General features: G+C 49.8%; 14 protein-coding genes across 14 annotated transcripts; 6 read left to right on the top strand and 8 right to left on the bottom strand.

The window, feature by feature from the left end:
- Positions 1 to 254: 254 nt before the first annotated feature.
- Positions 255 to 1,832, bottom strand: N7525_000249 (proteasome regulatory particle base subunit RPT5; the record flags this gene model as incomplete). The annotated part of the gene is made up of 3 exons (XM_002558662.1): positions 255 to 913; positions 975 to 1,390; positions 1,519 to 1,832. The coding sequence occupies 3 exons, from the start codon at positions 1,830 to 1,832 to the stop codon at positions 255 to 257; spliced, it is 1,389 nt and encodes a 462-aa protein (XP_002558708.1).
- Positions 1,833 to 2,118: 286 nt separating this feature from the next.
- Positions 2,119 to 3,059, bottom strand: N7525_000248 (putative trimethyllysine dioxygenase TmlH; the record flags this gene model as incomplete). Its single annotated transcript, XM_061211513.1, has 4 exons — positions 2,119 to 2,234; positions 2,289 to 2,360; positions 2,415 to 2,897; positions 2,954 to 3,059. The coding sequence occupies 4 exons, from the start codon at positions 3,057 to 3,059 to the stop codon at positions 2,119 to 2,121; spliced, it is 777 nt and encodes a 258-aa protein (XP_061070739.1).
- Positions 3,060 to 3,222: 163 nt separating this feature from the next.
- On the bottom strand, positions 3,223 to 4,261 carry N7525_000247 (DUF971 domain-containing protein; the record flags this gene model as incomplete). Its single annotated transcript, XM_061211512.1, has 5 exons — positions 3,223 to 3,371; positions 3,427 to 3,487; positions 3,543 to 3,648; positions 3,751 to 3,899; positions 4,079 to 4,261. Coding segments are annotated over 5 exons (648 nt in total), but the record flags the coding sequence as incomplete, so codon positions are not given.
- Positions 4,262 to 4,391: 130 nt separating this feature from the next.
- N7525_000246 (putative peroxisomal dehydratase) lies at positions 4,392 to 5,553 on the bottom strand (the record flags this gene model as incomplete). The annotated part of the gene is made up of 5 exons (XM_061211511.1): positions 4,392 to 4,734; positions 4,804 to 4,897; positions 4,953 to 5,273; positions 5,331 to 5,379; positions 5,434 to 5,553. 5 exons carry the CDS (start codon positions 5,551 to 5,553, stop codon positions 4,392 to 4,394), a joined length of 927 nt encoding a protein of 308 aa, XP_061070737.1.
- Positions 5,554 to 6,135: 582 nt separating this feature from the next.
- Positions 6,136 to 7,556, bottom strand: rmtA (protein-arginine omega-N methyltransferase HMT1; the record flags this gene model as incomplete). The annotated part of the gene is made up of 7 exons (XM_002558665.2): positions 6,136 to 6,142; positions 6,205 to 6,676; positions 6,732 to 7,063; positions 7,123 to 7,232; positions 7,298 to 7,317; positions 7,395 to 7,408; positions 7,465 to 7,556. The coding sequence occupies 7 exons, from the start codon at positions 7,554 to 7,556 to the stop codon at positions 6,136 to 6,138; spliced, it is 1,047 nt and encodes a 348-aa protein (XP_002558711.2).
- Positions 7,557 to 8,243: 687 nt separating this feature from the next.
- On the top strand, positions 8,244 to 9,409 carry N7525_000244 (PGAP3/PER1 family protein; the record flags this gene model as incomplete). The annotated part of the gene is made up of 4 exons (XM_061211510.1): positions 8,244 to 8,369; positions 8,419 to 8,461; positions 8,519 to 9,293; positions 9,355 to 9,409. 4 exons carry the CDS (start codon positions 8,244 to 8,246, stop codon positions 9,407 to 9,409), a joined length of 999 nt encoding a protein of 332 aa, XP_061070736.1.
- A 414-nt stretch (positions 9,410 to 9,823) lies between these two features.
- agm1 (phosphoacetylglucosamine mutase PCM1) lies at positions 9,824 to 11,805 on the top strand (the record flags this gene model as incomplete). The annotated part of the gene is made up of 6 exons (XM_002558667.1): positions 9,824 to 9,916; positions 9,985 to 9,998; positions 10,105 to 10,249; positions 10,323 to 10,337; positions 10,398 to 10,889; positions 10,945 to 11,805. The coding sequence occupies 6 exons, from the start codon at positions 9,824 to 9,826 to the stop codon at positions 11,803 to 11,805; spliced, it is 1,620 nt and encodes a 539-aa protein (XP_002558713.1).
- Positions 11,806 to 12,087: 282 nt separating this feature from the next.
- On the bottom strand, positions 12,088 to 13,625 carry rrp3 (RNA-dependent ATPase RRP3; the record flags this gene model as incomplete). The annotated part of the gene is made up of 2 exons (XM_002558668.1): positions 12,088 to 13,175; positions 13,232 to 13,625. The coding sequence occupies 2 exons, from the start codon at positions 13,623 to 13,625 to the stop codon at positions 12,088 to 12,090; spliced, it is 1,482 nt and encodes a 493-aa protein (XP_002558714.1).
- Positions 13,626 to 13,833: 208 nt separating this feature from the next.
- On the top strand, positions 13,834 to 15,227 carry N7525_000241 (Brix domain-containing protein; the record flags this gene model as incomplete). Its single annotated transcript, XM_002558669.1, has 2 exons — positions 13,834 to 14,034; positions 14,085 to 15,227. The coding sequence occupies 2 exons, from the start codon at positions 13,834 to 13,836 to the stop codon at positions 15,225 to 15,227; spliced, it is 1,344 nt and encodes a 447-aa protein (XP_002558715.1).
- A 537-nt stretch (positions 15,228 to 15,764) lies between these two features.
- Positions 15,765 to 16,572, bottom strand: N7525_000240 (riboflavin synthase; the record flags this gene model as incomplete). Its single annotated transcript, XM_002558670.1, has 3 exons — positions 15,765 to 16,312; positions 16,367 to 16,489; positions 16,542 to 16,572. 3 exons carry the CDS (start codon positions 16,570 to 16,572, stop codon positions 15,765 to 15,767), a joined length of 702 nt encoding a protein of 233 aa, XP_002558716.1.
- Positions 16,573 to 16,767: 195 nt separating this feature from the next.
- Positions 16,768 to 18,416, top strand: N7525_000239 (CaiB/BaiF CoA transferase family protein; the record flags this gene model as incomplete). Its single annotated transcript, XM_002558671.2, has 6 exons — positions 16,768 to 16,941; positions 17,000 to 17,031; positions 17,106 to 17,229; positions 17,289 to 17,793; positions 17,853 to 18,146; positions 18,205 to 18,416. 6 exons carry the CDS (start codon positions 16,768 to 16,770, stop codon positions 18,414 to 18,416), a joined length of 1,341 nt encoding a protein of 446 aa, XP_002558717.2.
- A 622-nt stretch (positions 18,417 to 19,038) lies between these two features.
- N7525_000238 (phf1/phf2 family PHD finger domain-containing protein) lies at positions 19,039 to 20,586 on the top strand (the record flags this gene model as incomplete). Its single annotated transcript, XM_002558672.1, has 1 exon — positions 19,039 to 20,586. One exon carries the CDS (start codon positions 19,039 to 19,041, stop codon positions 20,584 to 20,586), a length of 1,548 nt encoding a protein of 515 aa, XP_002558718.1.
- Positions 20,587 to 22,043: 1,457 nt separating this feature from the next.
- N7525_000237 (2OG-Fe(II) oxygenase) lies at positions 22,044 to 24,610 on the bottom strand (the record flags this gene model as incomplete). The annotated part of the gene is made up of 4 exons (XM_061211509.1): positions 22,044 to 22,725; positions 22,779 to 23,197; positions 23,347 to 24,115; positions 24,177 to 24,610. 4 exons carry the CDS (start codon positions 24,608 to 24,610, stop codon positions 22,044 to 22,046), a joined length of 2,304 nt encoding a protein of 767 aa, XP_061070735.1.
- Positions 24,611 to 26,310: 1,700 nt separating this feature from the next.
- Positions 26,311 to 27,584, top strand: N7525_000236 (uncharacterized protein; the record flags this gene model as incomplete). The annotated part of the gene is made up of 2 exons (XM_061211508.1): positions 26,311 to 26,832; positions 26,997 to 27,584. 2 exons carry the CDS (start codon positions 26,311 to 26,313, stop codon positions 27,582 to 27,584), a joined length of 1,110 nt encoding a protein of 369 aa, XP_061070734.1.
- Between the last annotated feature and the right edge of the window lie 6 nt (positions 27,585 to 27,590).

Raw genomic sequence — 27,590 nt, 5'->3', positions numbered from 1 at the left:
ATCTATTAAATGTCTACGAGTAGAGCTTCGCCATATAGACAGTGTCACGGCGCGGCAAATGATTAAATGCCGTTTACTTGGGAGAATAAAGAAAATCGTAATAATAAGGTCCACGCCATTCATGCATAACGAATTACCGGCTTCCACTCAAGCCGAGGGAGCATACATACACGAGATGACTCGAGACATCAAAGAGAGGCAACAAAGCAGAGAAGGACGTGTGGATCGGGGCATAAAAAGCAAGACGATCTAATCTAGACATAGATGCCCATGTTGGTATCCTTCTTCTTAGCCTGGACCTCGGCGATAGCATCGACGTAGTTCTCGTGACCAATCTTGCTCTGGCCCTTCCGGAGCGCAATCATACCAGCCTCAACACAAACAGCCTTGAGCTGAGCACCGCCGAACTCGTCCGTGCTGCGAGCCAACTCGGCCCAGTTGACGCTGTCCTCGACGGACATCTTGCGCGAGTGAATTTGCAAGATGTTGGCGCGAGCTTCCTCGTTCGGCAAGGGGAACTCGATCTTTCGGTCCAGACGACCGGAACGCAGGAGTGCAGGGTCCAGCACGTCGACACGGTTGGTTGCCGCTAGGACCTTGATGCGGTCGTCCGAGGCAAAGCCGTCCAATTGATTCAGGAGTTCCAGCATGGTTCGCTGCACTTCGCGATCTCCGGATTTCTCTGAGTCGAAACGCTTGGTACCCACGGCATCCAACTCGTCGATGAAGATGATGGAGGGCGCCTTCTCCTTGGCCAGGGCAAAGCAGTCGCGCACAAGCTTGGCACCGTCTCCGATGAACATCTGCACCAGTTGGGGTCCAGCGAGCTTGAGGAATGTGGCGTTCGTCTCGGCGGCACAGGCACGGGCCAGAAGCGTCTTACCGGTTCCTGGGGGTCCGTACATCAAAGCACCTGGGGAAGGGAAATGAATAGGTTAGTTTTGAAGTACAGAAGAACGGAGAAAGTAACTCACCTTTAGGGGCCTTGATGCCGATTTTCTTAAAGCGCTCTGCCTCCTTCATAGGCCATACGATGGCTTCCACGATCTCTTCGATCTGCTTATCCAGACCACCAATATCTGTGTACTTCTCCGTAGGCTTCTCGTCGACCTCCATTGCCTTGACACGGTTGTCATACTCGGCCGGTAGTGTGTCCAGAATGAGATATGAGTCCTTGTTGACACCGATCAAGTCACCGGGCTTCAGTGTTTCGTGGTCGACAAGGCCAATGAGCGGAAGGAAGATGGTCTGGCGGGTGGAGGTCTTGATGACAGCGGATTTGCCTACGCGGGTGGCATCCAGGTCTATATTAGCCCCTTCCTCTGCTGCCTCTGCCTCCACATCAAGATCCAATAGCTCGACGACGTTTCCAACAAGGTATGGTAGTTGTCTAGGTAATCGCAGATGGAAATGTCAGTAGACTGTTGAGGGTAAAGCGTCTTTTCGCCGATCCGCAAGTCGGCCATCAAGCTCCGCGGGCTTGCAGAACAGCGAATACGGGGACGAGTGAATGCACACCTGTTGTTCTCGATCTTCTCTTGATTATCCTTCACCTTCTCCCTCATTGTGCTCTGCTCATGCGTCAAACGCTGGAACTCGCTTTTCATGATTCGCATCTCGTTCTCCAGCATCCGCCGTCGCGTAACGATGTCTGCCGTGCTTGAGTTCAAGATATCCTCGTCCAGCATCTCTTCTTCTTCATCATTTTTGTCGGCGTCTTTCATATCGGCATCGCCGTCGCCTTCGGGCTTCTTGCCATCGCCATCGTTCTGGTCTTGCTTCTTGTCTCTCTGCTCCTGCTCAAGGTCGTCGAGATCCTCAAGAGTCGACATGGCGGAATCGAGAAATTGGGAATTATGGGATCAAAGAAAACAAAAGCTCAGATATGAAAAGACAGGAGGTCGGTAATTCGGAAAGTGATGGGGGAAGATGAGAAAAGGTTGCTGGGAGGAAGAGCTGTCGGTGGCCGAGCTCCAACAACGTCAGCCATAGAGAATCACGTGATGTGATCTACGTTTATAATCAAGTGCGATTTGATTCTATCTACTTGAATCAACTTGGTTTGTACAGTGTGAATGTCTTCTGCCGATTTATTTTCTGCCAGGTATTGCACAGAATCTAGATGAAGTAGTAAGGATTCCGAGAATTAAGTTTGACATTGCCCAGGTTGTCCAGCATTTCTTTCCGGCCGAACTTGAGCAGACGAAGTCGAGAAATGTAGTCATCGTTGTTGACTAGCACTTCGTCAGTAGAAGGACATGAAAGGAGTGCTCTCAGGTAGTACATACCGTAGCCACCACACATTCGCCTCTTTCCAGTAAATTGGGAGCGGCCATGCAACATTCTCCAGTTATCGAAAACTAAGACAAAACATGTAAGCTGAAGGGGCCATCAAAATGGCACGAAAGGCTTACTGAGTGCTGATCCTGGTTTTAGCTTCGTCCACATTTCTCTGGTCTGCAAGATCTCGTTATAATGGCGCGCAGCGCGGTACCATGAGGTCTGCTCTGATGCGGACCAATCGGTCTTCGGTGCACGATCATAGTTGTTCCAGCGGATCTGGTACAGTTTATCCATGTCCGGGTGTATGGAGAATACAGGTGCCATGGCAGATGGTTGGATGCAGATGTCTTCATTCCCGCTTGCATGCCACGGCTGTCTATGCTTTACCAATTGGACATAGTCCTTATGGCTCTCGTCGCGTAGTTGTTGTGCGGCTGCAAATCCATCAATTAGCAGGTTCTCTCCCCCAGATCCTTCGGTATGGGATAGCAGATGGAAGAGCTGAAGTCTTGCAGGATCTGTGAAATAAGTGTTGTCTGTATGAGCACCCAGGAATTCGTTGGTGTATGCCGTGTCTTTAAAAGTCAAATCGGCTGTGAAGTCCCAAAAGCCACCTGAAGCTATGTTAGCTGAATGAGACATTGGGGAATCTCGGGTCTAGGGTACATACCATAATGGGTGTTCCTGATGAATGCAATCCGCTCGATGAGATATTGAGTGGCCTCTGGGTTGATAGGAACGTCGTCAACAAAGCAGAATCCTTGATCCCACTTCATATATGTTAGCGAGTTTGACCAAGAAGCCAAGATAGAACGAGCTTACAATATGACTCAACCAAATATGAAGAGATTCATCGTCGGACATAACATCGTCATATTTGACTCTGGGACTCTGATCTGGATCCATAACTGGAGAGAACCGCCTTCTATGGCGTCAACCTCATTCTCTGATTTTGACCCTTTGGCTTTGAGTAACATACCGAATCCTTGTAGGATATGAAACCGGATTGGTTTTGCTAATGTAAACATCGCTCTGCGCATGTGCATAAAGCCAATCATACGAATAAAGCCCCAAGTGGTTATCAGACCCTGTGGCTGTGTTAGCGATGGTAAAGGGGTCAAAGTTATGCATGCCATCTCTCACACTTGATCTCAACCATATTATCATTGTGCTCAATTGACTCTATCTTAACGTTTTGCGGAATCTGTAGGAGTAGTATCAGAAAAAATGTAGTCACGGGGAGCTGTGAGATTTCCTACCGAGAATGTGTCGCTTATCCTCTGCATCGTATCCGGATGAATACATTTAGGACACTGGCAGTTTTCTCTAGTCATAGACAGCAAGTCATCAATAAGGGTCAAGCTTCTAGTTTCATGCCTTGGTCACTAACCTGAGAAAAAACCGACCACTATAAAATGCAAGTTAGTTGCTAACAATTTAGCTCCTTTGGAGGTATAACAAACTTACAAATTTAGCACAACTTCCCGGCCATCTTTGGCTTTACCTGGGAAAGTAACTATATCTGGCATGGTCCTACCAGACTGACGACCATTCCAGGCCATCTTCGTGTTCAGCAATCTTGAGGAACCAGGTGTGACATGTCGGTGGCCAGTTGTCTATGAACAACAGAACAAAGGGATCGAGTTAGTTTTTTATAATCAGCTCCAGGGCGTATAATGCATTGAATCCATACCAAATCACCAGCGGGGAAACAGCGGGGTCTCAGGGCCCTGGGTCTAATCCGGAGAGGATATTAGCGTTGGATGTTCAATACAAGATGAATGGGAGATCTTACCCAGCGCGACTCCACAGCCCACTCAGCCTGAGTGCTGTGCGCCAGGTGAAGCTCATGGCTGATATGGAGAACAAGGGGTGCTAGGGTCAAGGACAAGCAGTTGTGTAGCAGTGCCTGGACAAATCCGGGGAAGTAATTTAATTTGTAGCCGAGGTTGCGGTCACGTGTGGGTAAATAAATGAACTATAACATCCATGGATAAATAGTCTCATTACGAAATGGCACAGGGTTAAGAAGAAAAAGAAAAAAAACCATTTGTATATACTTTGCAATGGAAATTACATGCAATTGAACTGAGCTTTGGTATAAATCATCACAGCTTGCTCTTTACTCCCGTCACCTTCAACAGGCAACGGCCATTGCTCAACACAACCCGACCCTTGTCATTCTTGGTAACGAAGCGGATCTCCTCATAGCCATCCTGAATATTACCCATTCTCCAAATTTCAGTGGTAAGCTTATCGCCGGGACGGACGGGCGAGGCAAAGCGAGCCTGGAACTCCTTCATATTGGCGGGGTTGCTACCACCGAATTCACGCAGAATCCCGTGCGCAGCGGAATTCCAGCTGAAAAGGCCGTGGATAATAATACCACCGAAGCCCATTTTTTGACCGGGCTCTGGTGTGGCGTGGAGAGGGTTGTAGTCACCGTTGAGACTAGACAAGGAGTTAGCACTGGATGTTTCAAGTATACAAGCCGGGCTTGTATATGCACTGAGTACTTACCGGTACAGGTGAGCTGTCTCCGAGTTGCTCTGAACGACGTGGGTAGCGTCAGGGGCCCTGCCCTCGGGCGGGGCGTAGTTGACGGTGCTAGGTCCTGCTCGAACACGTCAGTTAAAACTTTACGTAGGGTAATCAAACTACAATCTTACCCTTCGGACCACCCCAGCCACCCTGTCCGACCAGGAAACCGCTAGACACGACCTTGCTGTACACCTCGCCGCTCTCCTTATCCACAATAGACTGCTCGGTCTCGATGACGGTACCAGGCTTGCCTTTATCATAGACACCAATGACCTTATTGCGCAGCTCAAACTTGCGGCCTGCACTAGTGGTAGGGAGCGGCTTCAGGATCGTGATCTTACGCTGGCCATCGACGCCATGACGATGGTCCAAGTCGGGGACGCCTGGAATGTGGACTGCCTTCTGGCGGGCATAGAAATCAGTCACCTCCTGATCAGTGAGTTTGAATGCTAATGGTTTCGGAGTTAGTGCAATTGTCCGAAAGTCGCTGGTGTTCTTAGACATACGGAGGATGAGAGAATAGGTTGGGAAGACCGCGAAGTTCGGGTGGAGTTCCTGGATATAGTTAGATTATGGTATCTACACAGGTATATATAGCTTGTGGCATACATAGAGGAAGTGCAGCTCGTCGGCCTTGACACCAATGCTGTTGGCGAACAATAGCACATCGCGCTTCTGCCAAGAGACCTCTTGGGCGGGGAATTCGTGACCAGCTCCGGGGGCGGACATTGGAATGGTAGTATGAAGGGAGTATGAATACAAGATCAGATAATAAAAAAATGGGTCAAAAGTGAGGGAAATAAAGAAAACAGGCGCAGTGGCAGACTAAAGTAGCTCCGGTAATTGCGGGGGCCACCGAGGAGCCGAGGATCTGATAATTTTTTTGGGATTTTTTTCCCGTGGGCTTGCCGACGAGGGCACCTCCTTGGCACAATTTCCCCTTGCAGATCTTACGGTGAAGGTTCTTTTTTTAAATTTCAAGCCAATGATTTCGTTTTGAATCGTTGGAAAACATGTCCAGAAGAAGAGCGTTGGAGTTTGCTAGACTAAGCATCGACTCGGGTATCTACCTGGAAATTCGAGGAGCTTCAGAATGATATCCCTCCGTTCGCGCCACAAAATGCCTTTTCCTGCCTCCCAAAAACTAAACGCCGAAATAAACAAAGGCGAAATCAGATGTCCGATTCGCCTCGGGCAATTTCATACATGCCCATGCCAGGATGCATTGCGTGACTGAGGATATTTCACTTAGATCGTGCAAACGGGCAGTTGTACACCCCAATGAAATCAGATTAGAAAAGTGGAACAAAATTAACACCTGTGATGCGTTAGTATAATGACCTTACAAACGAACCAAAGCAGAATGCCAGAAGAACTTACATGCGGTAGAAGCAGCCACCCTCAGCAGCGCGGGTAGCATCGGGGGTCTCGAACTTGTACGAGATGCTGATATCCAAGTCACGCTTGTTCTTATCGTTAGGGCGGTTCTCAACCCAGCCGGTAACACGCTCATCCTCCTCGACGGTGAGGACATCACGGAGGTAGAACACGGTCTGCTTCCAGTGGGTGTACTTGGCGTGAGGGCCAGTGGAGAAGTGGATGGGCTTGTGGCAGGCACTGAACTCGATATCGAACCAGGCGATCAAGGCGTGGATGAAGTCGGGGCGCTTCGCGGTGAGGGCATAAGGCACCTTGAAGGCAAGGTCGGCTGTGGTGACGGTGTTCAGATCAAAGGTGATGATCGCGCAGGGATCGGTCACAAGAGCCTTCATCTCGACGGTATCGACGAGAGGCTCGTTAAGAGCAATCTCCTTCATGGGGCTGTAGTCAAATCCGTAGACGTTGTCCCAGACTGAAGAATGGTTAGTACAGCGGGAAAAAGAGTCCAAGGTAAAATCGTTGCTTACATCCGATCTTGTCATCCTTGTAATCGCCATCCTCAATACCGGCAACGTACATGGTGGCCTTATCGGGGAAGATGAGACCACCGGGGTTGAGGTAGGTGTCACGGGCGTAGAGAACGGTATCCAGCATGGACTCGTACAGAAGGAAGTAACCCATCCACTCAGAGATGATGATATCAACCTTGGGGAAAGGCAGGTTAACTTCCTCCATCTTACCCTGGAGAAGAGTGATCTTATCGGACAGTCCATTGACTTCGACAATCTGACGGGCCTTCTCGATGATGGAGGACATGTCAACACCAATGACGTGCTTTGCGCCAGCACGAGCAGCAAACCTGTTCAATAAACCATTAACAGGAGATCTAAGAGCACAGTATTATTATCGGATACATACATGCTCAGAATACCGGTTCCACAGCCGACATCGAGGACGACCTTGTCCTTGAAGATGTGGCGGTTTTGGTAGATAGAGTCGCGGTAGGAACGTGTGCGCACATCATCTTTCTAAAAGGTAGGAAATCAATGTTAGAGATCGTACATAACCAATTGTCCAATAAATTTGTACTTACAAGCATCTCCTCGTGGATACCTGTGTCAGCCCAAAAAACAGGATCGTTAGTCAAAATCACACTCAAAATTCGACATCACTTGATCAAGATAAATTACCGTGGTGGTCGTAGCTATAAATCTATTAGCATCAACTTCAAAAAGACCCAATCGATGAAGAATAACGTACCTAGTGAAGTAACGGACTTCAGAGTGCTCCATGCCAACCATGCGATCAGCACTGCTGGTGATCCCCTGAGGGCTATCGGATTCGGTGTCCATCTCGACTGTGCGGAAAGGAGTAACGGGTCACAAAGAAAACAAAGAAAGAGTAGAGAAGAGTAAAAAAAGAAAGCAATAGGAAGGATGTTAAAGATAAAAGTCCAACTGAGATCCGTAACTTTTTTTTTTCTGATTATTTGCCCGCCCGCCAAGCTTAACTCCAATCCCCGCCCGCGCTAGCCGTATTAAGGGATCACGTGTACTTGATCACGTGTACCTACACGTGATAGTACTTGCCCTCATTTATATAGGGCTATCTTCGTGGCATTGTTGTATAGCTAGGAAGTTCTGCAATGCTGTAGGTATAATAATGGGTTCCTGCATCCTATGTATGTGGTATCAGCACATGCCTAAGCATAGTAAGCACTACTTGACGATGTTCGATAATTAAAGTAGGTTAATTGCGCCATTGACCATCTCTTTTCTTTTGAGTGAACTGCGAAGACCCAGATGCAATAATGCCATATGACAAAAATGATAAATAAGGTCAATTCCATCTCAATAGAAATTGTACTCCGTACAAAGTAGATCAATTGCGCTGTGGGGTAAAAAAAGAGCTGGCTTGCTCTTGCCAAGACCACCGAGGGAGGCTCTTCGATGCCGCTGCGAGCTCCGCCCAATCTGTCATTCTTCCCCAAGCTTACGCGTTGAACGCCCAAGACCCCGGAACTAGACTTCTGGCCCACAATGAATCTGGGCGTAGGAAGAGCGAATCTCTACACTCTTTTCGCTTTTGTGTTTCTAGCCTCCCTCATTGGCAAGTCCAACGCGTCATTAGGGGACCATCTCCCCGACTTCAAAGAATGTGTCCAGGTACGACCCCCGGGCACAACAGACCCTTGGAAACAACTCACAACTATAGGTCTGTAAAACGGAAAATTGTCAGAACGGCAATTCAGTGCTACGTATGTCCAATCATCATCCCAACAGTTCCCCGCGTTTGGCTTTGCTGACTTCCCTAGCTCTGCACCACCGCTTGCTACTATGGACCTGCCCTGCTGAATGTGACTACACTTGTCAACATGTAATTACCGACCGTCGAGTTTCGCGCGATCCTCCAATGATCAGCCCGATTGTACAATTCCACGGAAAATGGCCATTCCGTAGGCTCCTAGGGATGCAGGAGCCCTTCTCAGTGCTCTTCTCCTTCTTCAACTTCGCCGCCCACTGGCACGGCATGTCCCGTATCCAGGAGTCCATCCCCGCCTGGCACTCGCTCCGCCCATACTACATGATGTTTGGATACATTGGACTTGCAAGCTGGAGTTTCAGCATGATATTCCACATGCGCGATTTCCCCTTGACCGAGAAGCTGGACTATTGGGCGGCTGGCGCCAACGTGCTGTACGGTCTCTACCTTGCCGTCGTTCGAATTTTCCGGCTGGACCTCGAAAACACCCCATACCGGCCAACCCTACGTCGGTTTTGGACTGCTATCTGCATTCTGCTATACACACTGCACGTGGGTTATCTTACCTTCTGGTCTTGGGACTACACCTACAATATGATCGCGAACGTAGTGGTTGGCATTATCCAAAACCTCATGTGGACCGGGTTTAGTATCTTCCGATATCGAAGACTTGAGAAGTCTTGGGCCGCCTGGCCTGGTATGATTGTGGCGTGGATAATTATGGCCATGAGTTTGGAGTTGCTCGATTTCCCCCCTTGGAATGGGTTGATTGACGCGCACAGCCTCTGGCATCTGGGTACAGTGGTCCCCGCTGTTTGGTGGTACTCGTAAGTCCTCATCGTTCGTACTACAAGTTTCCATGACTAATGCATCGGTTGCTCCCGACAGGTTCCTGATCAAGGACGCTCAGGACGATATTGCCGCGCATAGGTTGAAGGCGTGAAGAGGATCGAAATTTGGCAAAATTGGGCCATCATTGTATATATACATATAGCAGGATAGCATAGACATGTTAATATGTCATGCTTGACTGTAGTTTAGATGTGTGGAGGTAGCAGTAATGAAGATCGGGGTGCTCCCCACCAGAGTGTTTACTGTTGCAGTTAATTTCCACGGCCGCCAATGCAGGTAAATATGTTATTGCCACGTACTTTACCGGGCCGTGGTCTGTGTTCCCCGCCATTCGCTCACCGCTACGGCCGTCGCAATAAACCATGTCTCACCCCAAACCCCTCAGACACTTTTTTTTGTTTCAAGCACTCCCCTCCTCTTCGACTTCGACTTTACCTGAAGCTTCAGAGCACCTATCCTCTTGAAACTTATCACGGTGCTTTACAACTAATCACACATTTGCGCCATGGCCTCTCCGGCTGTCAAGAAAGCGATCACAGAGGCGGCGTTGCAGTACGCAAAGCCCGAGGGCAAGGTATTTGAGTATGGCACAGCAGGGGTATGTCGCATTGCTGAACGGATATTCTACTCTAGAGACTCGGCTAATTTCCATTCTCTCCGCTATAGTTTCGCATGAAAGCGTAAGTTTCTTCAAACATGGCTGATCCGCCCCGCCTCCACATCTCTACAGCCCCGCGATCATCCTTTTGTTGACGCCGACTTGTTCTGACCAATCTGGCTGCGCAGCGACCTCCTCAACACCGTTGTTTTTGCAGTGGGCTTGCTTGCAAGCCTACGGTCGAAGAAGCTTAGCGGACAATGGATTGGTGTTATGGTTACTGCTAGCCACAACCCCGCGGAGGACAATGGTGTTAAGTTGGTTGACCCCATGGTGAGTCTAAGCCATTGACCCCTGTTATAGTACCAGCCCCATTAGGACAAGTCTAACCTTATATTTTCTTTAGGGCGAGATGCTTGAAGTAAGATTGGCCTGCGTTGAACGACCGAACTTGGAATAACGTACTCACTGTCATAACTAGGCTGAGTGGGAGGCATACGCGACAAGACTGGCAAATGCCCCATTGGATAAGATCGCCGATGTCTACGATGAACTTATCAAGGAAATCGACGTGAAGATGACCAACCCCGCTCGTGTTGTGTTTGCTCGTGATACCCGTGCTTCTGGTTCCCGTCTGGTAGGTGTTCTGAATGCCGCCCTTACTGCGACGGAGGTCGAGTTTGTGGACTTGAAATACATGACCACCCCACAACTCCACTACGTTGTTCGCTGCAAGAACACCCTTGGAACACAATATGAGTACGGTGAGCCGACTGAGCAAGGATACTATGAGAAGCTTGCAAACTCCTTCAAGAAGGTTATGCGGGGAGTCAAGGTCCAGGGTTCCCTGACTGTGGACTGCGCCAACGGTGTTGGTGGACCTAAATTGAGGGAACTGATGAAGTACCTCACTGGAATCGATATTAAGGTTGTCAACGATGATGTGATCAACCCTGACGCCCTGAACTTCGATGTATGTTTCCACCTGCCTAACACACAACTTTCGATCAACCTAACATTTCATGCAGTGCGGTGCCGACTATGTCAAGACCAAGCAACGTGCTCCTCCTTCTTCCAAAGCTGCCGTGCTTGATCGATGCGCTTCGCTAGACGGTGACGCTGATCGTCTTGTTTACTACTTCCTAGACGAGAGCAACGTGTTCCGTCTTCTGGATGGGGATCGTATTGCCACCCTTGCGGCGTCTTTCATTGGCGATCTTGCCCGCAATGCTGGAATTGCTTCGAAGCTGAAGATTGGTGTTGTCCAGACCGCCTATGCCAACGGTGCAAGCACAGATTACATCGAGAAGGTCCTCAAGCTTCCCATTATCTGCACCAACACCGGTGTGAAGCACCTTCACCACGCCGCGCTGCGGTTCGATGTTGGTGTCTACTTCGAGGCCAATGGACATGGTACCGTCACCTTCTCAGAGAATGCCCTAAAGGTCATCAAGAACACCGAGCCTCAATCGCCTGCGCAGCAGCACGCCCTCGAAAGCCTCCAGGCCCTGACAGACCTGATTAACCAGGCTGTCGGTGATGCCTTGTCCGACGCACTTCTCGTGGAGGCCATCCTCGCCCACAAGGGCTGGTCACCCAAGGAGTGGCTTGGAACCTACACCGACCTTCCTTCGCGCCTCGTGCGTGTCGAGGTCAATGACCGTTCCATTTTCAAGGCGTACGACGCTGAGCGTAAGCTCGAATCTCCTCCCGGCCTGCAGGGCACTATCGAGTCTCTTCAGTCTCGGTACAACAAGGGCCGCAGCTTCGCCCGTGCCAGCGGTACTGAGGATGCCGTCCGTGTCTACGCCGAGGCTGCCAGCCGCTCCGAGGCGGACGACCTGGCCACGCGTGTTGCCAACGCTGTTAGCGAGGCAGGCAGCGCCTAAATAGATTCCCTAGTCCAATGGGATCTTCGGTCTTGACAAATGCCCCTAGGGACCACTGTTTCTAGGCTGTATTACAATTATTACACTGGCCTTTGTGACTTTAGGCAGCGGATACCTTCAACTCTATGGACCCCTGGAAATATGGTCCAGGAAAATATTCGATATCATTTTGACGCAGTAATGAAATCTATGGATTCTTTCATATTACATACTTAAACGCCCCAAATTCGTAAGATAGACCATATTCATATACAAGAAAAGCAAATGAGCCAGGATGGAATTCTAGCCCTCTTCCTGGTCCATGGCATCGCGACTTCGCTTGCCCTTGAACGAGAACTTTCCTTTGCCCTTAGCGCCCTTCTTCTCGTCGTAGTGCTTCATCGCCTGAATGGCATCACGCTGCGAAGCGCTCACTTGCTCAGCAAAGACCATGGCCTCATCTTTCGGAGCGGGGTATTCGGCCAACTCTTTGCCCATGGCAGCCTCTATACGCTGCCATATTTCCACGTCATATTGCGTGACAAAAGAGATGGCGGTTCCAGACTTTCCGGCACGTGCCGTACGGCCTACTCGGTGAATATAGGTCTTACTGTCGGTTGGCAAGTCAAAGTTCAAAACACAGTCCACAGAGGGAATATCTAGACCACGAGCAGCAACGTCGGTGGCAACCAGGATCTCGCGACTTTTCGATCGGAATTTTCCCAATGCTCCCAGACGTGCAGATTGAGACATCTGGCCATGCAGAGGGATTGCGCCGAAGCCTAGACCGCGCAGCAGAAAAGCAACACGCTGCGTCTCATGAACCGTGCGCATGAAGATAATGACGGACTGGCCGATAAATTCGTGGAGGAGGTAGACAAGGTAGATGTCCTTGTGTTTATAAGGACGAAGGAGATAGGTTTGCTGGAGGGTCTCCACGGTAGCATACTTGCTAGAAGAGATCGAGACGCGGGCCGGATTTGACAGGGAGGCTCGCTGGAGAGATTCAACCTTTGAACTCAAAGTGGCGGAGAATAGGAAGGTTCTGCGCTCGCGCGGCAGGACCTTCAGGATCTTATCGAGAATGGGGCCGAAATCCATATCGAGGAGTCTGTCTGCTTCATCCATGACGAGGAACTTCAAGCTGCGGAGGGAGAAGCCTTTTGTATTCTCGAGGTGGTCGAGAAGTCTGCCGGGCGTAGCAACGATGATGTGAGGTTTCTTGCCCAAAGCGATCGACTGAGGAACCATGTCCATGCCGCCGACCAACGTGGTGGATCTGACGTTGATTGTTGCACCAAGGGACTCGCATGCTAGTGAAATCTGGTATGCCAGTTCACGGGTTGGGGCCAGTACGAGCCCAAAGAATGACTGGGGTTTCTCCATGAGCGCTAGAAGACTGGTTAGAATCGTATATGAAGATGTATGTCGTCAAATATGCACAAACCTTGAAGAATTGGTAGAACGAAGGAGGCAGTTTTTCCAGATCCTGTTTCAGCTAATCCAATAATATCACGACCCTGCAGTGCCAGCGGGATTGATTCCGACTGGATTGGTGTAGGGGCCTTGTATCCCATCTTGTCGCAGGCCTCGCAGAGCGAGTCAATCAGGCCCAGTTCTTTGAATGTCTTAGGGGCGGTAGTAGCGCTGGGCTCAGTCTCGGAGGTGGCATCTTTGACATTGGGGTCATCAGCAGTGGCTTGGGGCTCGCTATCTCCAATGTCGGGGTTCTCAGCGGTGGGTTGGGGGCTTGAAGAGCTTGCATTTGATGAAGCGTCGCTGTCTTCAACAGGTGCAGCAGGCTCCGCGTGTGCGACCTTGCGTTTCTTGGTAATCGGCATATTTGATTTGTATTTTATGGAAAAAAGAAGTTGTTGGTTGTCGATGGTCAGCTATCTCAAAAAATAATTTAATGTGGGGCCGCAAGATTGTTGATCCGACGCTGTTTCTAATGTTAATTTTTGGAGAAAAAAAAACCTCAAGCTGTTCGATTTAGTATTCATTACTTTTCCCCCTTCCAATTTTATTTTTATCTTCTCTCACATCAAAATGGCCAAGCAACGTGTCAAGAAGCGCACTCACCAGAAGCCGCAAAATGCTTCCGCTGTGAAGGGCAGCACTGCCTCAATGTCCAAGACCCCGAAGTCTATGGTCATTCGAGTAGGTGCTTCTCAAGTTGGTAGCAGTGTGACCCAGTTGGTTAAGGATGTCCGTCGCATGATGGAGCCTGACACCGCTGTGCGATTGAAGGTATGATTCACATTCAGTATTCTTCTCGCTCCCTCTAATAAGCAATACAGGAGCGCAAATCCAACAGACTGCGAGATTATACTGTTATGACCGGTCCCCTCGGTGTCACACATCTTATGTTATTTTCTAAGTCCGCAACGGGCAACACAAATATGCGACTCGCTGTTACTCCCCGTGGACCCACCCTTCACTTCAAAGTCGAGAACTATTCGCTGTGCAAGGATGTTGAGAGATCGATGAAGCGCCCAAAAAGTGGCGGACAGGACCACAAGACGCCGCCCCTCTTGGTCATGAACAACTTCACCACACCAGACGCAACCGAAGAGTCCAAAGTGCCGAAGCGGCTCGAGACCCTCACAACTACGATCTTCCAATCCCTCTTCCCTCCCATCAACCCCCAAAACCAGCCTCTATCTTCCATTCGCCGTGTCATGCTCCTCAATCGAGAGCCTGCTGAAAAAGATAGTGACTCATATATCTTGACTCTCCGTCATTACGCCATTGCCACGAAGAAGACCGGTGTATCGAAACGAATCCGTCGCCTGGACCCCAAAGAGATCCGGAACCGAGACAAGAAGAAGACTGCCGTTCCCAACCTTGGAAAGCTAGAAGATGCCGCTGATTACCTGCTCGACCCCTCTGCTGCCGGCTACACATCAGCAAGTGAGACCGAGCTAGATACCGATGCCGAAGTGGAGGTTCAAGAGAGCGCAACCCGCCGAGTCCTGAACAAGCGGGAAATGCAGCGCCAAAAGGCTGCTGAGAAGGGCCAGGATAAGCCAGCCCATACCACCGGTGTTGAGAAGCGGGCTGTAAAGCTCGTAGAGCTGGGTCCTCGCTTGCGGCTTCGCTTGATGAAGGTTGAGGATGGAGTCTGCGATGGCAAGGTCATGTGGCATGACTTCATTACGAAATCCGAGAAGGAGATGCGGAAAATGGACCAGAGTTGGGACGTTCGGAGAAAAGAGAAGGAGCAAAGAAAGAAGCTTCAGAAGGAGAACATTGAGCGGAAGAAGCAGGAGAAGGCCAAGGCTAGGGGCAGTGGCAAAGAAGTGGCCGAGGAGGATGAGGATGAGGATATGGATGATGAAGACTGGCTCAGCGACGATGACTTTGAGAAGGACGCTGAGGGTGAGGGTGAACCGGCGGATGACGACTCTGAAGCTGATTCGGACGAATCTATGGAGGAGTAAGTGGCTGTTTGGAAGTCACCACACCACCCCTGTCCGGAAGCTTCTATTTGATCTCTTGATGGACGAGCCGTCTCTTGCGATAGTCCAAACCTGAGAGTTCAACTCGTGCCGACTTGTCTGGCGCACTGGTGGACTGTATCAAAAATGACCACCGTCTTCACGTCTTATATGTATCCGTTTCATATGGACCAAAATTTCTGTCACTGTCACATACCCGATAGGCATCTAGGCGTTTTTCAGGTTTTGTCTTCATATAATGCAGTATTTCAAATTCATCATTCGTCCTTCCTTAAATCGGACTCGATTCACTTGTATCCATTTGCGAGCTCTGTCCTTTTTCTACTTTGGACTAATCAAATTTCTAGCTGTATGTCTCATTCGCCGTGATCAATGGGGAAATTCCCGAGGTCCTTCTTCCAAAGGTACTGATTAACTCATTGTAGGACGTAGAAAGCCGAGGATAATGCAATTTGCCTTGTTTCCACCCGAATATTGCAACGGGTTTGAGTGACGAAGATTCATATTCATCACTCTGCTCTACTTCTTGAGCCGTTCATCGACGATCCTGTTCACCATCTTCTCCAAGATAGCAAAATCCCCACCAGAGGTACCAGCAAAGTATCCCTGCACGCTCTTCTCAACATACTTGCCCACGATATCAATCTCAACGTTGACTAGGTCACCGGGCTTTTTTGCCGCAGTGACAACCTTCCCCTGGGTGTAGGCAATGAGCATAACCTCCCAGTATCCGTCCTGTCCATCGACGACCTTGGTGACAGTCAAGCTAGCGCCGTCGAGGGTCACGTAGCCCTTTTCCACAACATAGCGCAGAATATCTCTATCGCGCGGCTGCAGCCGGAACACCAACGAGTTTCCGTCAGGCGTGACAGAGAGAATCTCCGCAACGGTATCGACATGGCCTTGCACAAAGTGGCCTCCCATCCGGGTATCGGCCGAAACGGCGCGCTCCAGGTTGACGTTGGAATTTGCCTGCAAGGAACCCAGGTTTGTGCGTCGCAACGTCTCCGGCGCACAGCCAACCTTGAACCAGGTCTTATCGAATGCAGTGACCGTAAGACATGTCCCTTGAGTCCACTTTTAGACAATATCCCATGTATTATAGACAAAGAGCAAAATACCATTCACTGCGATGCTATCGCCGAGGTGTGCGTCGGTGAGGATCTCCTCACAGTCGGAGATGGTGAGCGACGTTCCCCCGCCCCCGCTCGACGAGGTGTCGATGGGCTCCAAGGCCGTGACAGCTAGTAAAACCACATTAGCTATTGACTGTATTTCAATGAAAGATCTACTCACTTCCAATCGTCTCGACAAGTCCTGTGAACATGGCTGCGGTTGATGATCTACAAGGAAAATGCCGTGTGGCCTCGGCATCAGCCCCTCCGAGCGGTGTCGGCGTCGGCGTTTTGGCGGAGATTCGCCGGTTTCCCCAGATCCCATTTAACTGGGGATTCTTGCTATTTGGGCTTTTGTTTGAGCGTCATTTATTTTTGGTTTCGCTGCGTTCCCCGTGTATATAACCATGACGGTCGCGCTCAGGTTTCAGGTTGCTGCCCGTCGATCGGGCTTGTCCTGGGGTAGCAATGCCCTGCGGCGCACAATACCAGGACGAAGCTACTCCAGTGCAGTTGCAGCTGACGGGTCCCTGCCTTTGGCTGGTATTCGGGTGCTTGATATGACACGCGTTTTGGCTGGTGTAAGTACATCTCTCGAGACGCTACTGTGTGTCTACAATTTGAGCTGACATGTTCTAGCCCTATTGTACTCAAATACTAGGTGATCTAGGGTATGTGTTGAGCTTAAGAGCTATGAAAGAGCTGCAATGTATGATTTCTACGATACTAACAACACGAAACATAGAGCGGATGTTATCAAGGTCGAACACCCTGTGCGCGGCGACGATACTCGTGCTTGGGGTCCGCCGTATGCGAAGTACGAAGATGCTTCCAGAAAGGGTCCTGGCGAGAGCGCCTACTACCTCGCTGTACGAGCCTTATCTTAAGTTTGTGAAACACATTATCATGGCACTAATCACGGATATAGGTCAACCGAAATAAGAAATCTCTCGGTCTATCATTCCAACACAAGTCAGGTGTCGAGATTCTACACAAGCTTGCAAAGGAATGTGATGTCCTAGTCGAGAACTATCTCCCAGGGGGACTTAAAAAATACGGCATGGACTATGAAACGCTGCGGGAAATCAACCCCAAGTTGATCTATGCCAGTATCACCGGGTATGGCCAGACGGGCCCATATAGCAACCGTGCAGGCTACGACGTCATGGTGGAAGCCGAGATGGGGTTGATGCACATCACCGGCGCTCGGGATGGTGCGCCAGTCAAGGTTGGTGTTGCCGTTACCGATCTGACCACCGGACTATACACATCAAATGCCATCATGGCCGCTTTGATTGCTCGGGGTCGGACCGGTAGAGGCCAGCATATCGATGCCTGTTTGAGTGATTGCCAGGTCGCTACACTATCGAACCTGGCAAGCTCTGCACTTATCAGTGGGCAAAAGGATTCCGGCCGTTGGGGCACAGCACACCGTAAGCAGCGAACAGTCTCTTGTGCCGGGTGTAATAATTATCAAACTGACAGCATCCAGCATCCATTGTACCCTACCGGAGCTACAAAACCAGCGACGGTGATATTCTCTTCGGCGGTGGCAACGATAAGCTGTTTGGCGTGTTGTGTGATCGACTGGGCTTCTCTGAGTGGAAGACTGACGCCCGCTTCGTCACTAACAGTGACCGAGTGCAGCATCGTGCGGAGATAGATGGTATGATCGAAAGCACCACTATGCAGAAGACCACGCAGGAGTGGTTGGATATATTCGAGGGTAGCGGTATGCCTTATGCGGCGGTCAACGACATTCAAGGGACCCTGAATCACAAGCACGGTGAGTCTGTCCATTTCCTTCACATGTGACAAAAGAACGGTGCTGACCCTACCAACAGTCTTGGCACGAGATATGGTGACGGAAGTTGAGCACCCTGCATGTGGCCCCATCAAGTTGGTCAACACGCCTATCAAGTACTCCGAAGCGACACCGGGTGTGCGCACGCCTCCTCCTACTCTAGGCCAGCATACGGATGAGATCTTAGGTAGTGTCCTCGATTATGGGGAGGCAGATATCGCTCGCTTGAAGGATGAGGGAGTCGTGTCCTGAACCTTGAATTATTTATGAGAAACATGAATGACATCTCCCGAGGTCTGTATATAAGCAAACTTGAAGTAATAGCCATTCAAGTGGCTCCTCGGTCCTTCTAGCGTTTTTGGGTCACTTAATGAGCAAGTGTCCTTGGACATAGTGGTCTAATTGAGGACAAGTCAAACATGCACCAGATCCCCATAGCAAGTAAACGGAACAGCTTTGATAATACATACATAAGGATTTCAAATTACGTTTCAAGTTAATATGATCCTATCTTGCAATATGCAAAATACGTCAATAAACGACTGAGGAAATCCATTTAAGGTTGCATTGGAATATCACGTGATTTCTATACAAAGGTCTTTCATTCGACGACTTCGCTTCAACCCTACTTCCAGTTGAAAGAATTGAGAGGAGTCAACTATGTTCAACTGCCCGCCCAGCAAAAACTATAGTGCCTATCGTGATTTGCATCAGGCTGGAAGACTCGCACTGCCCTAGAAGGACACAAAATAGTGCCTTTTTACCTCGCTATCACCTATTACATTGTTCTTTTCTTTCACCCCAAAGATCAACTAGTTTTCGAAGAATCTTGCCCAGTCCCTTTTTTGGAACATTATTCGCAAGGAAATTCACCATGAGGGTCTCATCGGCATTTATGGACCTCCCCGCCACCGATATCAACCCCGGGTGCCCCCAGAACGTCCATGAGGGCAACATATTTGACCATGAGGGAGTCTCGGAGGCGATCCAACCATTACCATACCACTCGGAGCTTATAGCTGAGAATATACCCTGGGCAACATGGGGGTCACCAGCACCGCTTCAGGAAGAGGCAGTTTGGACAACAGCTGGGGCAATGGAAACGGGTCAGCAAAATGCCAGCGCTGCCCTAGCTTCGAATCGGACTCGATCTGGCCGTCGTATTACTCAGCCAGTTGCTCGAGAAGCCTACCCTGTGACAACAAAGGAACCAACTGTGACAACAAAGGGGCCAACTGTCAAAGCGGCAGCAAAAAAGCGGAAGCGTCTGAACCGTCAGGTGAATATAGTCTGCACCGGCTGTTACCGAGGACACAGCCCCTCGAACAATTTGATTGTTCTATGTGACTCGTGTGATGCTCCCTGGCATCAAAGATGCCACAATCCGAATATTGATAATGAGGTCATTGAAATCCCGGAGACGAATTGGTTTTGCATCAAGTGTAAACCTGAGCAACGCCAGGCAGGCTGGAGAAAATCTGGAAAGAATGCAATGAAAGTGAAAAAGGTCGGACGCCCCAAGAAGCCAGGCGTGTTTGGATCTCAAATTGGTGGAAATCATTATACGGAAGAAGAACGACGAGCGTATCTTTCCTCTCTTTCGCATGATTCGCTAGTCCAGCTTGTAGTGAAAGTCTCGAACGAGTGGCCGTCGGTTCCTCTGTTTCCCCCGGACATGCAACCCGTGACTGATTTCACTCTGTCACCTGCGATACCACACAATCATCAGGCATCCAAACCTACACCGAAGAACAACGCTCGTTCTGCAATACTTGATTGGGAAAATCTAGAATCCATGTCTCAGAACGCCAACGCCATGGATTCAAAACAACGAATCAGCGAGACTTCCGATGCCACGACTCCCGCAGCTACTGCCCTGGATGCCGATAAAACCTTTGCTGCCATGGTCTCCGATTCTGTCCCCGAACCTGCTCCTCCAGCGGCTCTTGGTGGCATCCCTGCGGGCCAGATTTTCGCCGGAAGTTCTCACACGCATGCTTACGCAACTGCTCCCCAGACCTCTACCACAACAACTCCGCAGACCCCTTCAAGGGCGACGCGCAGATTTACGTCTCAAGCTGCTCCTGCAGCTAGGCACGCTCGCACGGCCTCTTTCGTTTCCTCGTACTCTGACCTGCTCACCGACGACGAATCATCATACTCCCAATCCCGACAACAATCCCCCACTCCGTCTGCGTCTCAGTCTTCACACGCCGAATCCCAGCATGAATCGGATTATGACCCTGGAGATTACCGCGCTTACCCCGAAGCTGGTCAGGGCTTCCAGGTGCCGTTAACCCCAAGCGATCTCGACATCATGGCTGAGGATAAGGATTGCCTTACCTTCAGTCATTCTATCCGAGGCCCAGAGGCTCAGAATAAGAAGCCTTATTCGCCTTTTGGTCAGCGCAAGCAGTGGTGACTGATTGGTGATCTTGGGCTTGTTTAAGCCAGGGGATACACTGTCTGACAATCATGGGGGAAGTTTCACGAGTTTATGCTGGTCAATTTTTCTTCAACATATGGAACGAGGGATGCTTGATATGCTCAGATGTGTTTCGTGAACCTGAATCTACTTTTTTTCAATATCTTATGTCTTTCTCATGTCTTTAGTTATAACGATTTCGTCCTTATTGCGTGGAGTTCTACAGACTTTGTGTGGATTCTTCATATTTTCGCCTCTGAATGAGACACTCGACGATACCTTCATCGGTCAGTCGTTATTCTGTCCTATCATCTCTTTTATATTAACTGGGCTTGTCTTACCTTGCCCTTTGCCTGCCTAGAACTGGTCAAAATGAGGCGCCTGAACGGATAGACCAAGTCGCCAATTCTGTATTCAGGATAATCAATATGCTTGTTCTTCACTAGGCATAAACATCATACACGTAACTCCGGCGGTGGTCGCCTGGGCAGGTGCCTTCCCTTTTTGTCAAAACTCGTCCCCCACCCCAAGTTCCTTCCTGTCCTTCAGCCACTGGAAAAAATATAAATACCCTCTCCCCCCCCCCCCCCCAGATTTTCTCTTCTTCTTCTTTTTTCTCTTCCAACCCTCCCCCCTCCCCCCTCCTCCCCTCCCCTCTTCCCCCGTCCCTCGGCAGGTGACGGGCCACTTCAGCTCCAGAGAGTCATATCTCCAACATATGGCCTCTGTTGTCCAGTGACGGTTTCTACCCTGAGGCTCTGATGGCTCTTTGCTGCGGCCTAGTTAAGGCTGCGAATGGCACGAAGCATGTGGACCGTGTGCCTTAAAGGAGCACTTGGGGATTCCTAAGATTCTCTAAGAACCTAACGGAGCTCTTGGGAAACCCTTAGGAATCCTCTAAGTACCAATACAGGTTCCAGGGATTCTACCTCTGTGGAAACAGACTGTACTCTCTAGGTTCTCCATTGAGCAACATCATCAGGAGGTCGATCTGAAGTGCCACTTAGGTACGTCTCTTCTCTCTTTATTGTCTATTGTCTGTTTGTGTCTTCGTTACTTACCTAGGTACCTTCCCCCTCCCCTCCCCTTCCCCTTCCCCCTCCCCTGATCCTACCCAGTTGCACGGGTCCTGTGTGCAACACCTGGACAAGACTTGCACCTTTACGTGGTGTTCAGGATAAGTAGCCTCATGGTGAAACCAAGCAAGTCCTTAGATAGAATTGCAATGTAACTTAGTATTCTACTTCGATATGTACTATGCTTTCGTAAATGCTCCTGTAGCGTATGAACTGGCTCTCTGTCCAAAGGCTTGCCCCGTCCCGAGGAAGTACAGAAAAGCCATCGTTAGAAGAGTCTTGAGTAAACCAATTATAGTTAACATTCATTTTGTTGTCACGATTAGATTTTTGTATTCTACATCATACTTGAGCAAAACTTGGCAGAAAAGGGACTCCTCAATCATCTCTCAAATCAACCACGTCGATATCTGCTGCCTTTCTCTTCCTCGGCCGTGTTGGTCGGTTCGGCACCGGTCCTGCTGGACGTCGACCAGAAGAGGGTCCATGACCAACCATACCCATAAGTCCCTCGTATTCCTCTCCAAACCACCCAGTTAAATCCCTCTTGTTGAAGTCGAGGAGCTTGACTCCCGCTTCCGCCTTTCTTTTCCCCCATGCTGCAGAATCCCGTTCATGACGAGGGAAAGACTTGGTCACGACCAATGTTTGCGGCGATCCGATTCGCTCGGTTTCATGCGTACAGTCTATCTTAGCAGCGTCGAGTCTGAGATGCAGATGATGTCTGCGTTTCTGGTTGACGGAGAACCTGCCAACTGTCTGGGCTGGGTCACTCAGGAATCTGTTGAGCGAGATGCAATCGGCGCAACCATGTCCCACGGTGGGTCGAACATAGTTACCGTCGTGGGAAGGCCTTTCACCGACGTAGTTGTTGATGTAGGCTTTCAGAATGGCAGCGAAGATCCGTTGGTAATCTGGCGTAGATGTCGGTATCGAATTTGCTTCGCAGAACCTGACCAAATGGTGTAGGAATGGGAGCCAGAGCGAATGGAAGTCGGACGCCTCCATGGCAGGAGCATGGGAACAGATCGTGCGGGAGAGAATACCGACGATTGAACCGCTAAGCAATCTACATTATTAGCGTAACCAACACCGTGGAGAGATAGGTCTTACATGTCCTTGATGGTATCAAAAGTGATGAGACCAACGGCAGTTTGCTCTTGAACCCATGTGAAGAAATCAGGAGACAAATTTCTCTCGAGGCGGCCCACAGCATCTTTGACGAAGTCTGGATCCTTCGAGATGATAGCGGCCTGAAGGACCTTGGTAATGACGGCCTCGGGAAGAACAACTCTGGGAGGACGAGAGCTGCCAGGCGGTCCGGTCTCACTCATAGTCCAGACCTCCTGACAGAGGTCTTTCAAAGTCTTGATCAAAAATTGGTCGTCAGGTGTGTGTGCAAGAGACTTGGCAAGGTAGCCAATCATCAATGCCTTGTTTCCTTGACATGTACTCTCTGTGTAAGGTCCGCTTCTCTCCGTAGGAACCTTGAGGAAATGAGCAATCGAATCTCTGGGCACTATGACCACGGCCTATATCAACTGTTAGCTGGTCATATTCTCTCTAAGACGGTGGGTGAAAAACTTGCCGCCACGCGATACCAGTGGGTTGCATCTGGGCCCTGTCAAATCAAGATCAATCGGTAAACAGTAATAGCGATACGAAGCAGAAGTCAACGCACAAAGTTTCCCTGATAGCCCATGTAGTCTTCCTGTGGATCAACGTCGAAACACTTCATCTGAAGAACGTTGTCGTTCTTCAATGGCATACTTTCCATTACTTCACAACCATCAAGGCCAACCAGCGTGTCGACCTCGTATGAGGTGTTAATAATCTGCTCCAGAGCATGGATAGCCCCAGATCTGCCACGGTAGCCTGCATTGTGGTTTTCGAGGTAGATGTTGAAGTAAGACCTGGAAGACCTGTAGGACTTTCTGCTGTAGGGTTCCTCATACCGACATGGTCCCATTTGTCCCTTTGCTATCACGGCCAGGAAGATCTCCATGTTGAGGTCGTTTGAAATCTCCTTGAGAAGATGTACGGACGCCAGGTCTCTACCCTTAAGAGCATTGAGTGAGATATTGGCTTTTGTGTACTCGTGATCAAGCCTGTAGTAGGCGTGGCTCAATTCTCGCTCCGCGGTGTTCTGATTAAGCCATGTCTTGAGGATTCTGTGGAGATGACGCGCCTCGTCCGTATGAAGACAAGCTGTTGGGCATGGCCGCGAAGGATCGATGCAAAGGTTGTACGTGAGGACCCATCGATATCCAGACCTGACAGCGAGAATCTCGTGGACAACATCCGAGTACCAACTGACATACGAGAACCCGTGTTGCAGCGTCGTCAGGACCATCTTTTTGCCTTGGTGCTTGACAGCTACCTCGCCTCCTTCAAAGGGTGACGGCAAGCCGATCACAAGAGTCGCAAACATGCCGGGGGCTTTCTCGGTGCTGTTGAGGGCAAAGTCAGCTCTGTGGGAGGTCATGCGTGCATCATCAGGCCACTACTAACTCAGTATGGGGTTTGAACATTGCACCCTTTTCGTAGATCAACATCTTGTAAAGCTCCGCTGAAACGGGCGAATCGACACCCAAATCCCGAGCGACGCATGTGCAAGCTCGCTTGATGTAATTGTCCCAGTTCGGATTCGACAGTTCGAACTGACCAGGATTGAGCTCCAAGGTGTTTCGCACTGCGGTGTCGACGAGGGTCTCACTGCCCTTGCCATATGGCGCCTGATGGGCTTGCTTCATCATTTGGCGCAGCTGTGATTCCTGCAACGGCAGAGAAATCGCACCAACATCTTGCACCTTGATCTGTGGATCAACATGTGGGAGTCTGCCTTGCGAAGCAAAAGTCCCTGACGACACGATAGCATCGAGAGCTTCACGTAGTTCCTTCTTAATGCCAACGGGCCCTCCCTCATCAACTGTGGATGTCGCCATACCTGGATATACAATATCCTACGCGGCGATGGTTTTGCACTTTAATCGCGTTGGGTAGACTTTGGCAGGTCTCAGGTCCCGTTCAGTAGAAAGTTGACGTTTTTAAATCGGCAAGCAAAGAGAAACGTTTAGCGGGGGCTTTGTCTGTCTCTGTTGACGCAAACGCAGGCCTTTTGAGACCGACCTCGACGCGCAACCAGTGCAAACGCGTAGAGAAGCTAGGTGATAGACCTATTCTTTAACCTTGTCGATGACCAAGATATTACCTACTTAGGCAAACGTTAAACATCAGATATCGACTAAACAAATTAGCGCCATGGTTGTTTGCGCTGTCTCAACCTTTGAGCACTGCGGGTTACGGTATACAGGTCAATTTCCCACTGATTCCGGAATCTAAGTGGCTGTAGATTCAAATTCCAGCTGCAATTGCGCTACTGGTGCCGGGAAGTAGTAGGAATACATCTTGAAGCTAGGTATGTGTATGGCAAAGTCTCGCAATAAGTGAACCTCGCAAACAGATCGTTTGCCTTTGGACTCGGTTGTCTGGGGTAACAGGTACCAAAATATTGGCCAACATATTGTTGAGAACCCCAGTTAATTCCCATCAATACTGCATTTTCTGTGATGCAACGCTAACCTGCCAGAAGAAGCTTGGATTCCTTGGCTGTATGCAGTTTGATCATGACATTGCTGTCTTCAGTATACAGTTCATTATCACACTACATCAGCGCTTAGGCATTCCAATTCAGCCTGCTTTCAGTCAGTTTTTGCTTCTTCTGCTTTTCCTTGTTGTTGTTGTCATTGAATCTCACCGAGTATTTCTGATCTATCATAATGGGGGTATACGAAGAAGGAGCATCTATTTATGCTCCTTTCCATATATGAAGAAGATAGACCAATCAATCATCAATGTTACTTTTCATATACTATACATGTATTTCTGAGACATATAGATACCGTGTTGTGGCGTGTTATAGCGGCCAGGTGGCCTTGCAGTTCTTCTGCTCTTGATTTCAGGTATCCTTACCTAGGTAGACATGCCAGTACGAGGAATAAATAACGGTAAGAACACTATATTAATCTATGACGCGGGACTGAACAGTATTTACGAATTCAGAATGTCAATCGCAGATCCAAATTGGGGTTGGTTTCTCTAGGTCTTACGGCGCTGTTGCTGTTGCTGTTGCTGTCATGGACCGCAGAAGCTTCCATGGAGATAGGATGGTCCCGACCCCCTTATGATCATCCGGTCTAAAGAACAGTGCAGCGTTGTAAAAGTGCGAAGCCTCAGTATCACGTAGCTTTGCCAGGTGTGACGCACACGAAAATGTCGTCAAGTCAAATATCAAGATTTGGCTCGGTGTTGATTGATGGGTTGAGCGCAGCCTCCCGAGATCGAGGCATGGTGATATAGGAATGTGATAGTTATAAGCCACGGTTGGGAATATTTGAGAAGGATCCCCGTGTTTAAGCTCGATTCGTATTTTTACTATGACCAGCCCAAGCTTCAAAGGTTAGAGGTGCCCAGGTGCTGCCGTGAGCTCCGGAGCTGACATCGGGGATCTCATAGATCGTCTTATCTCTTATCAGCCCCGCAAATCCAGAACGCGTCTCGAACCTCCCGAGGGCGTTCTTACTCCTCACTGCACATGTCTGACATACAATCTTCTGCAAGAGTCAAAGCCAAAGCAGAGATTGCAATGACATCCTCAACCCCCCAGTTGCTAAGAACAACAGCCAAACCATCCCACCCAGCCCCCGGGACAACCAATTCACACACCAACTTCCTGACGATCGACACCCTAATAAGCATCCTCTCCAAATCCCTCCTCAACCCCTTTGTAGCCTGGATTTTCGTCCTCTGCCTGCGTGCCCAGGTCACACCATCAACAGACCCAGCCTGGATCCTCGCCGTGAGCTATGCAACGGTCCTGACAGTCCTTTCCATCGCGCGGCTTATCAACCAGCGCGCCGCCGATGGCGTTCCGCGCACTGTCGATTTCGAGCATGAGGTCGTGGTCATCACCGGAGGGGCGAGTGGGCTAGGTTTGTTGATTGCGCAGATGTATAGCATGCGCGGGGCGAGTGTCGCTGTGCTGGATATCAAGGCTGTTCCGGAAAACAGCCGCGACGAGATCTTTGGGGAGGGCGTTCTGTATATTACGTGTGATGTCGCGGACAGAGGCGCGTTGGAGGTTGCTAAGGAGAGGATCTTGCAGGAGGTAGGTTTTGCTTTTTTTTTTCCTTTTTGGTATCTTGTATGACCTCGATCCCATATCGCTCTATTATTACTACGGTTCTAGTGATTGAAATGTTTGGACAAGTTGTCTTCATCGTGCGCGATGGCTTGCTTCAATTGGGGTCTGATTCGCTAAATGTTTTGCAGCTAGGAACACCGACGATCGTTATCAACTGTGCCGCGGCTAGGATCAACGGCCTGTCGCTGCTTGATCTACCAGCGGATGCATTCGAAAAAACCATCCGCACTAATCTCCTGGCGGCTTTCCATCTGTACCAAGTCTTCTTGCCTGGCATCATCGCAGCAGAGAGCGGAGGAACCCTTGCCACAGTCAGCTCCGTGCTGGGCCAGCTGAGTGCTGCAGGCCTGTCAGACTACGCAGCAAGCAAAGCCGGACTTAGTGCGCTGCATCGGACGATAGAAGCGGAAATTCGGGGTAACCCGTTGATCAAGACATTACTGGTGGAAGTTGGGCAGATGTCGACGCCATTGTTCGACTGGGTGCGCGCGCCGAACAATTTCTTTGCGCCAGTCTTGGAACCGGTCGAAGTCGCCCGGGAGATGGTGGCAGCGATTGATAGCGGTCGAGGTGGTGTGATCAGATTGCCTATTTATGCAAAGCTCGTGAATTGGTATGCCGTGCTGCCCGCTACGGTGCAGCGGGTCGCGAGATATCTGAGTGGAATCGATGCTGCCGTGAATCAAAGCCGGGAGACATCTGGGAAGACAGATTGATAGGTG

Source organism: Penicillium rubens (assembly GCF_028828025.1).
Source record: "Penicillium rubens strain IBT 27055 chromosome Unknown utg000001l_segment0_segment0, whole genome shotgun sequence".
In the NCBI taxonomy this organism is placed as follows: Eukaryota; Fungi; Ascomycota; class Eurotiomycetes; order Eurotiales; family Aspergillaceae; genus Penicillium; species Penicillium rubens.
Note: the sequence above shows the minus strand (reverse complement) of the source record. Positions and strands in the feature narration are given on the sequence as shown.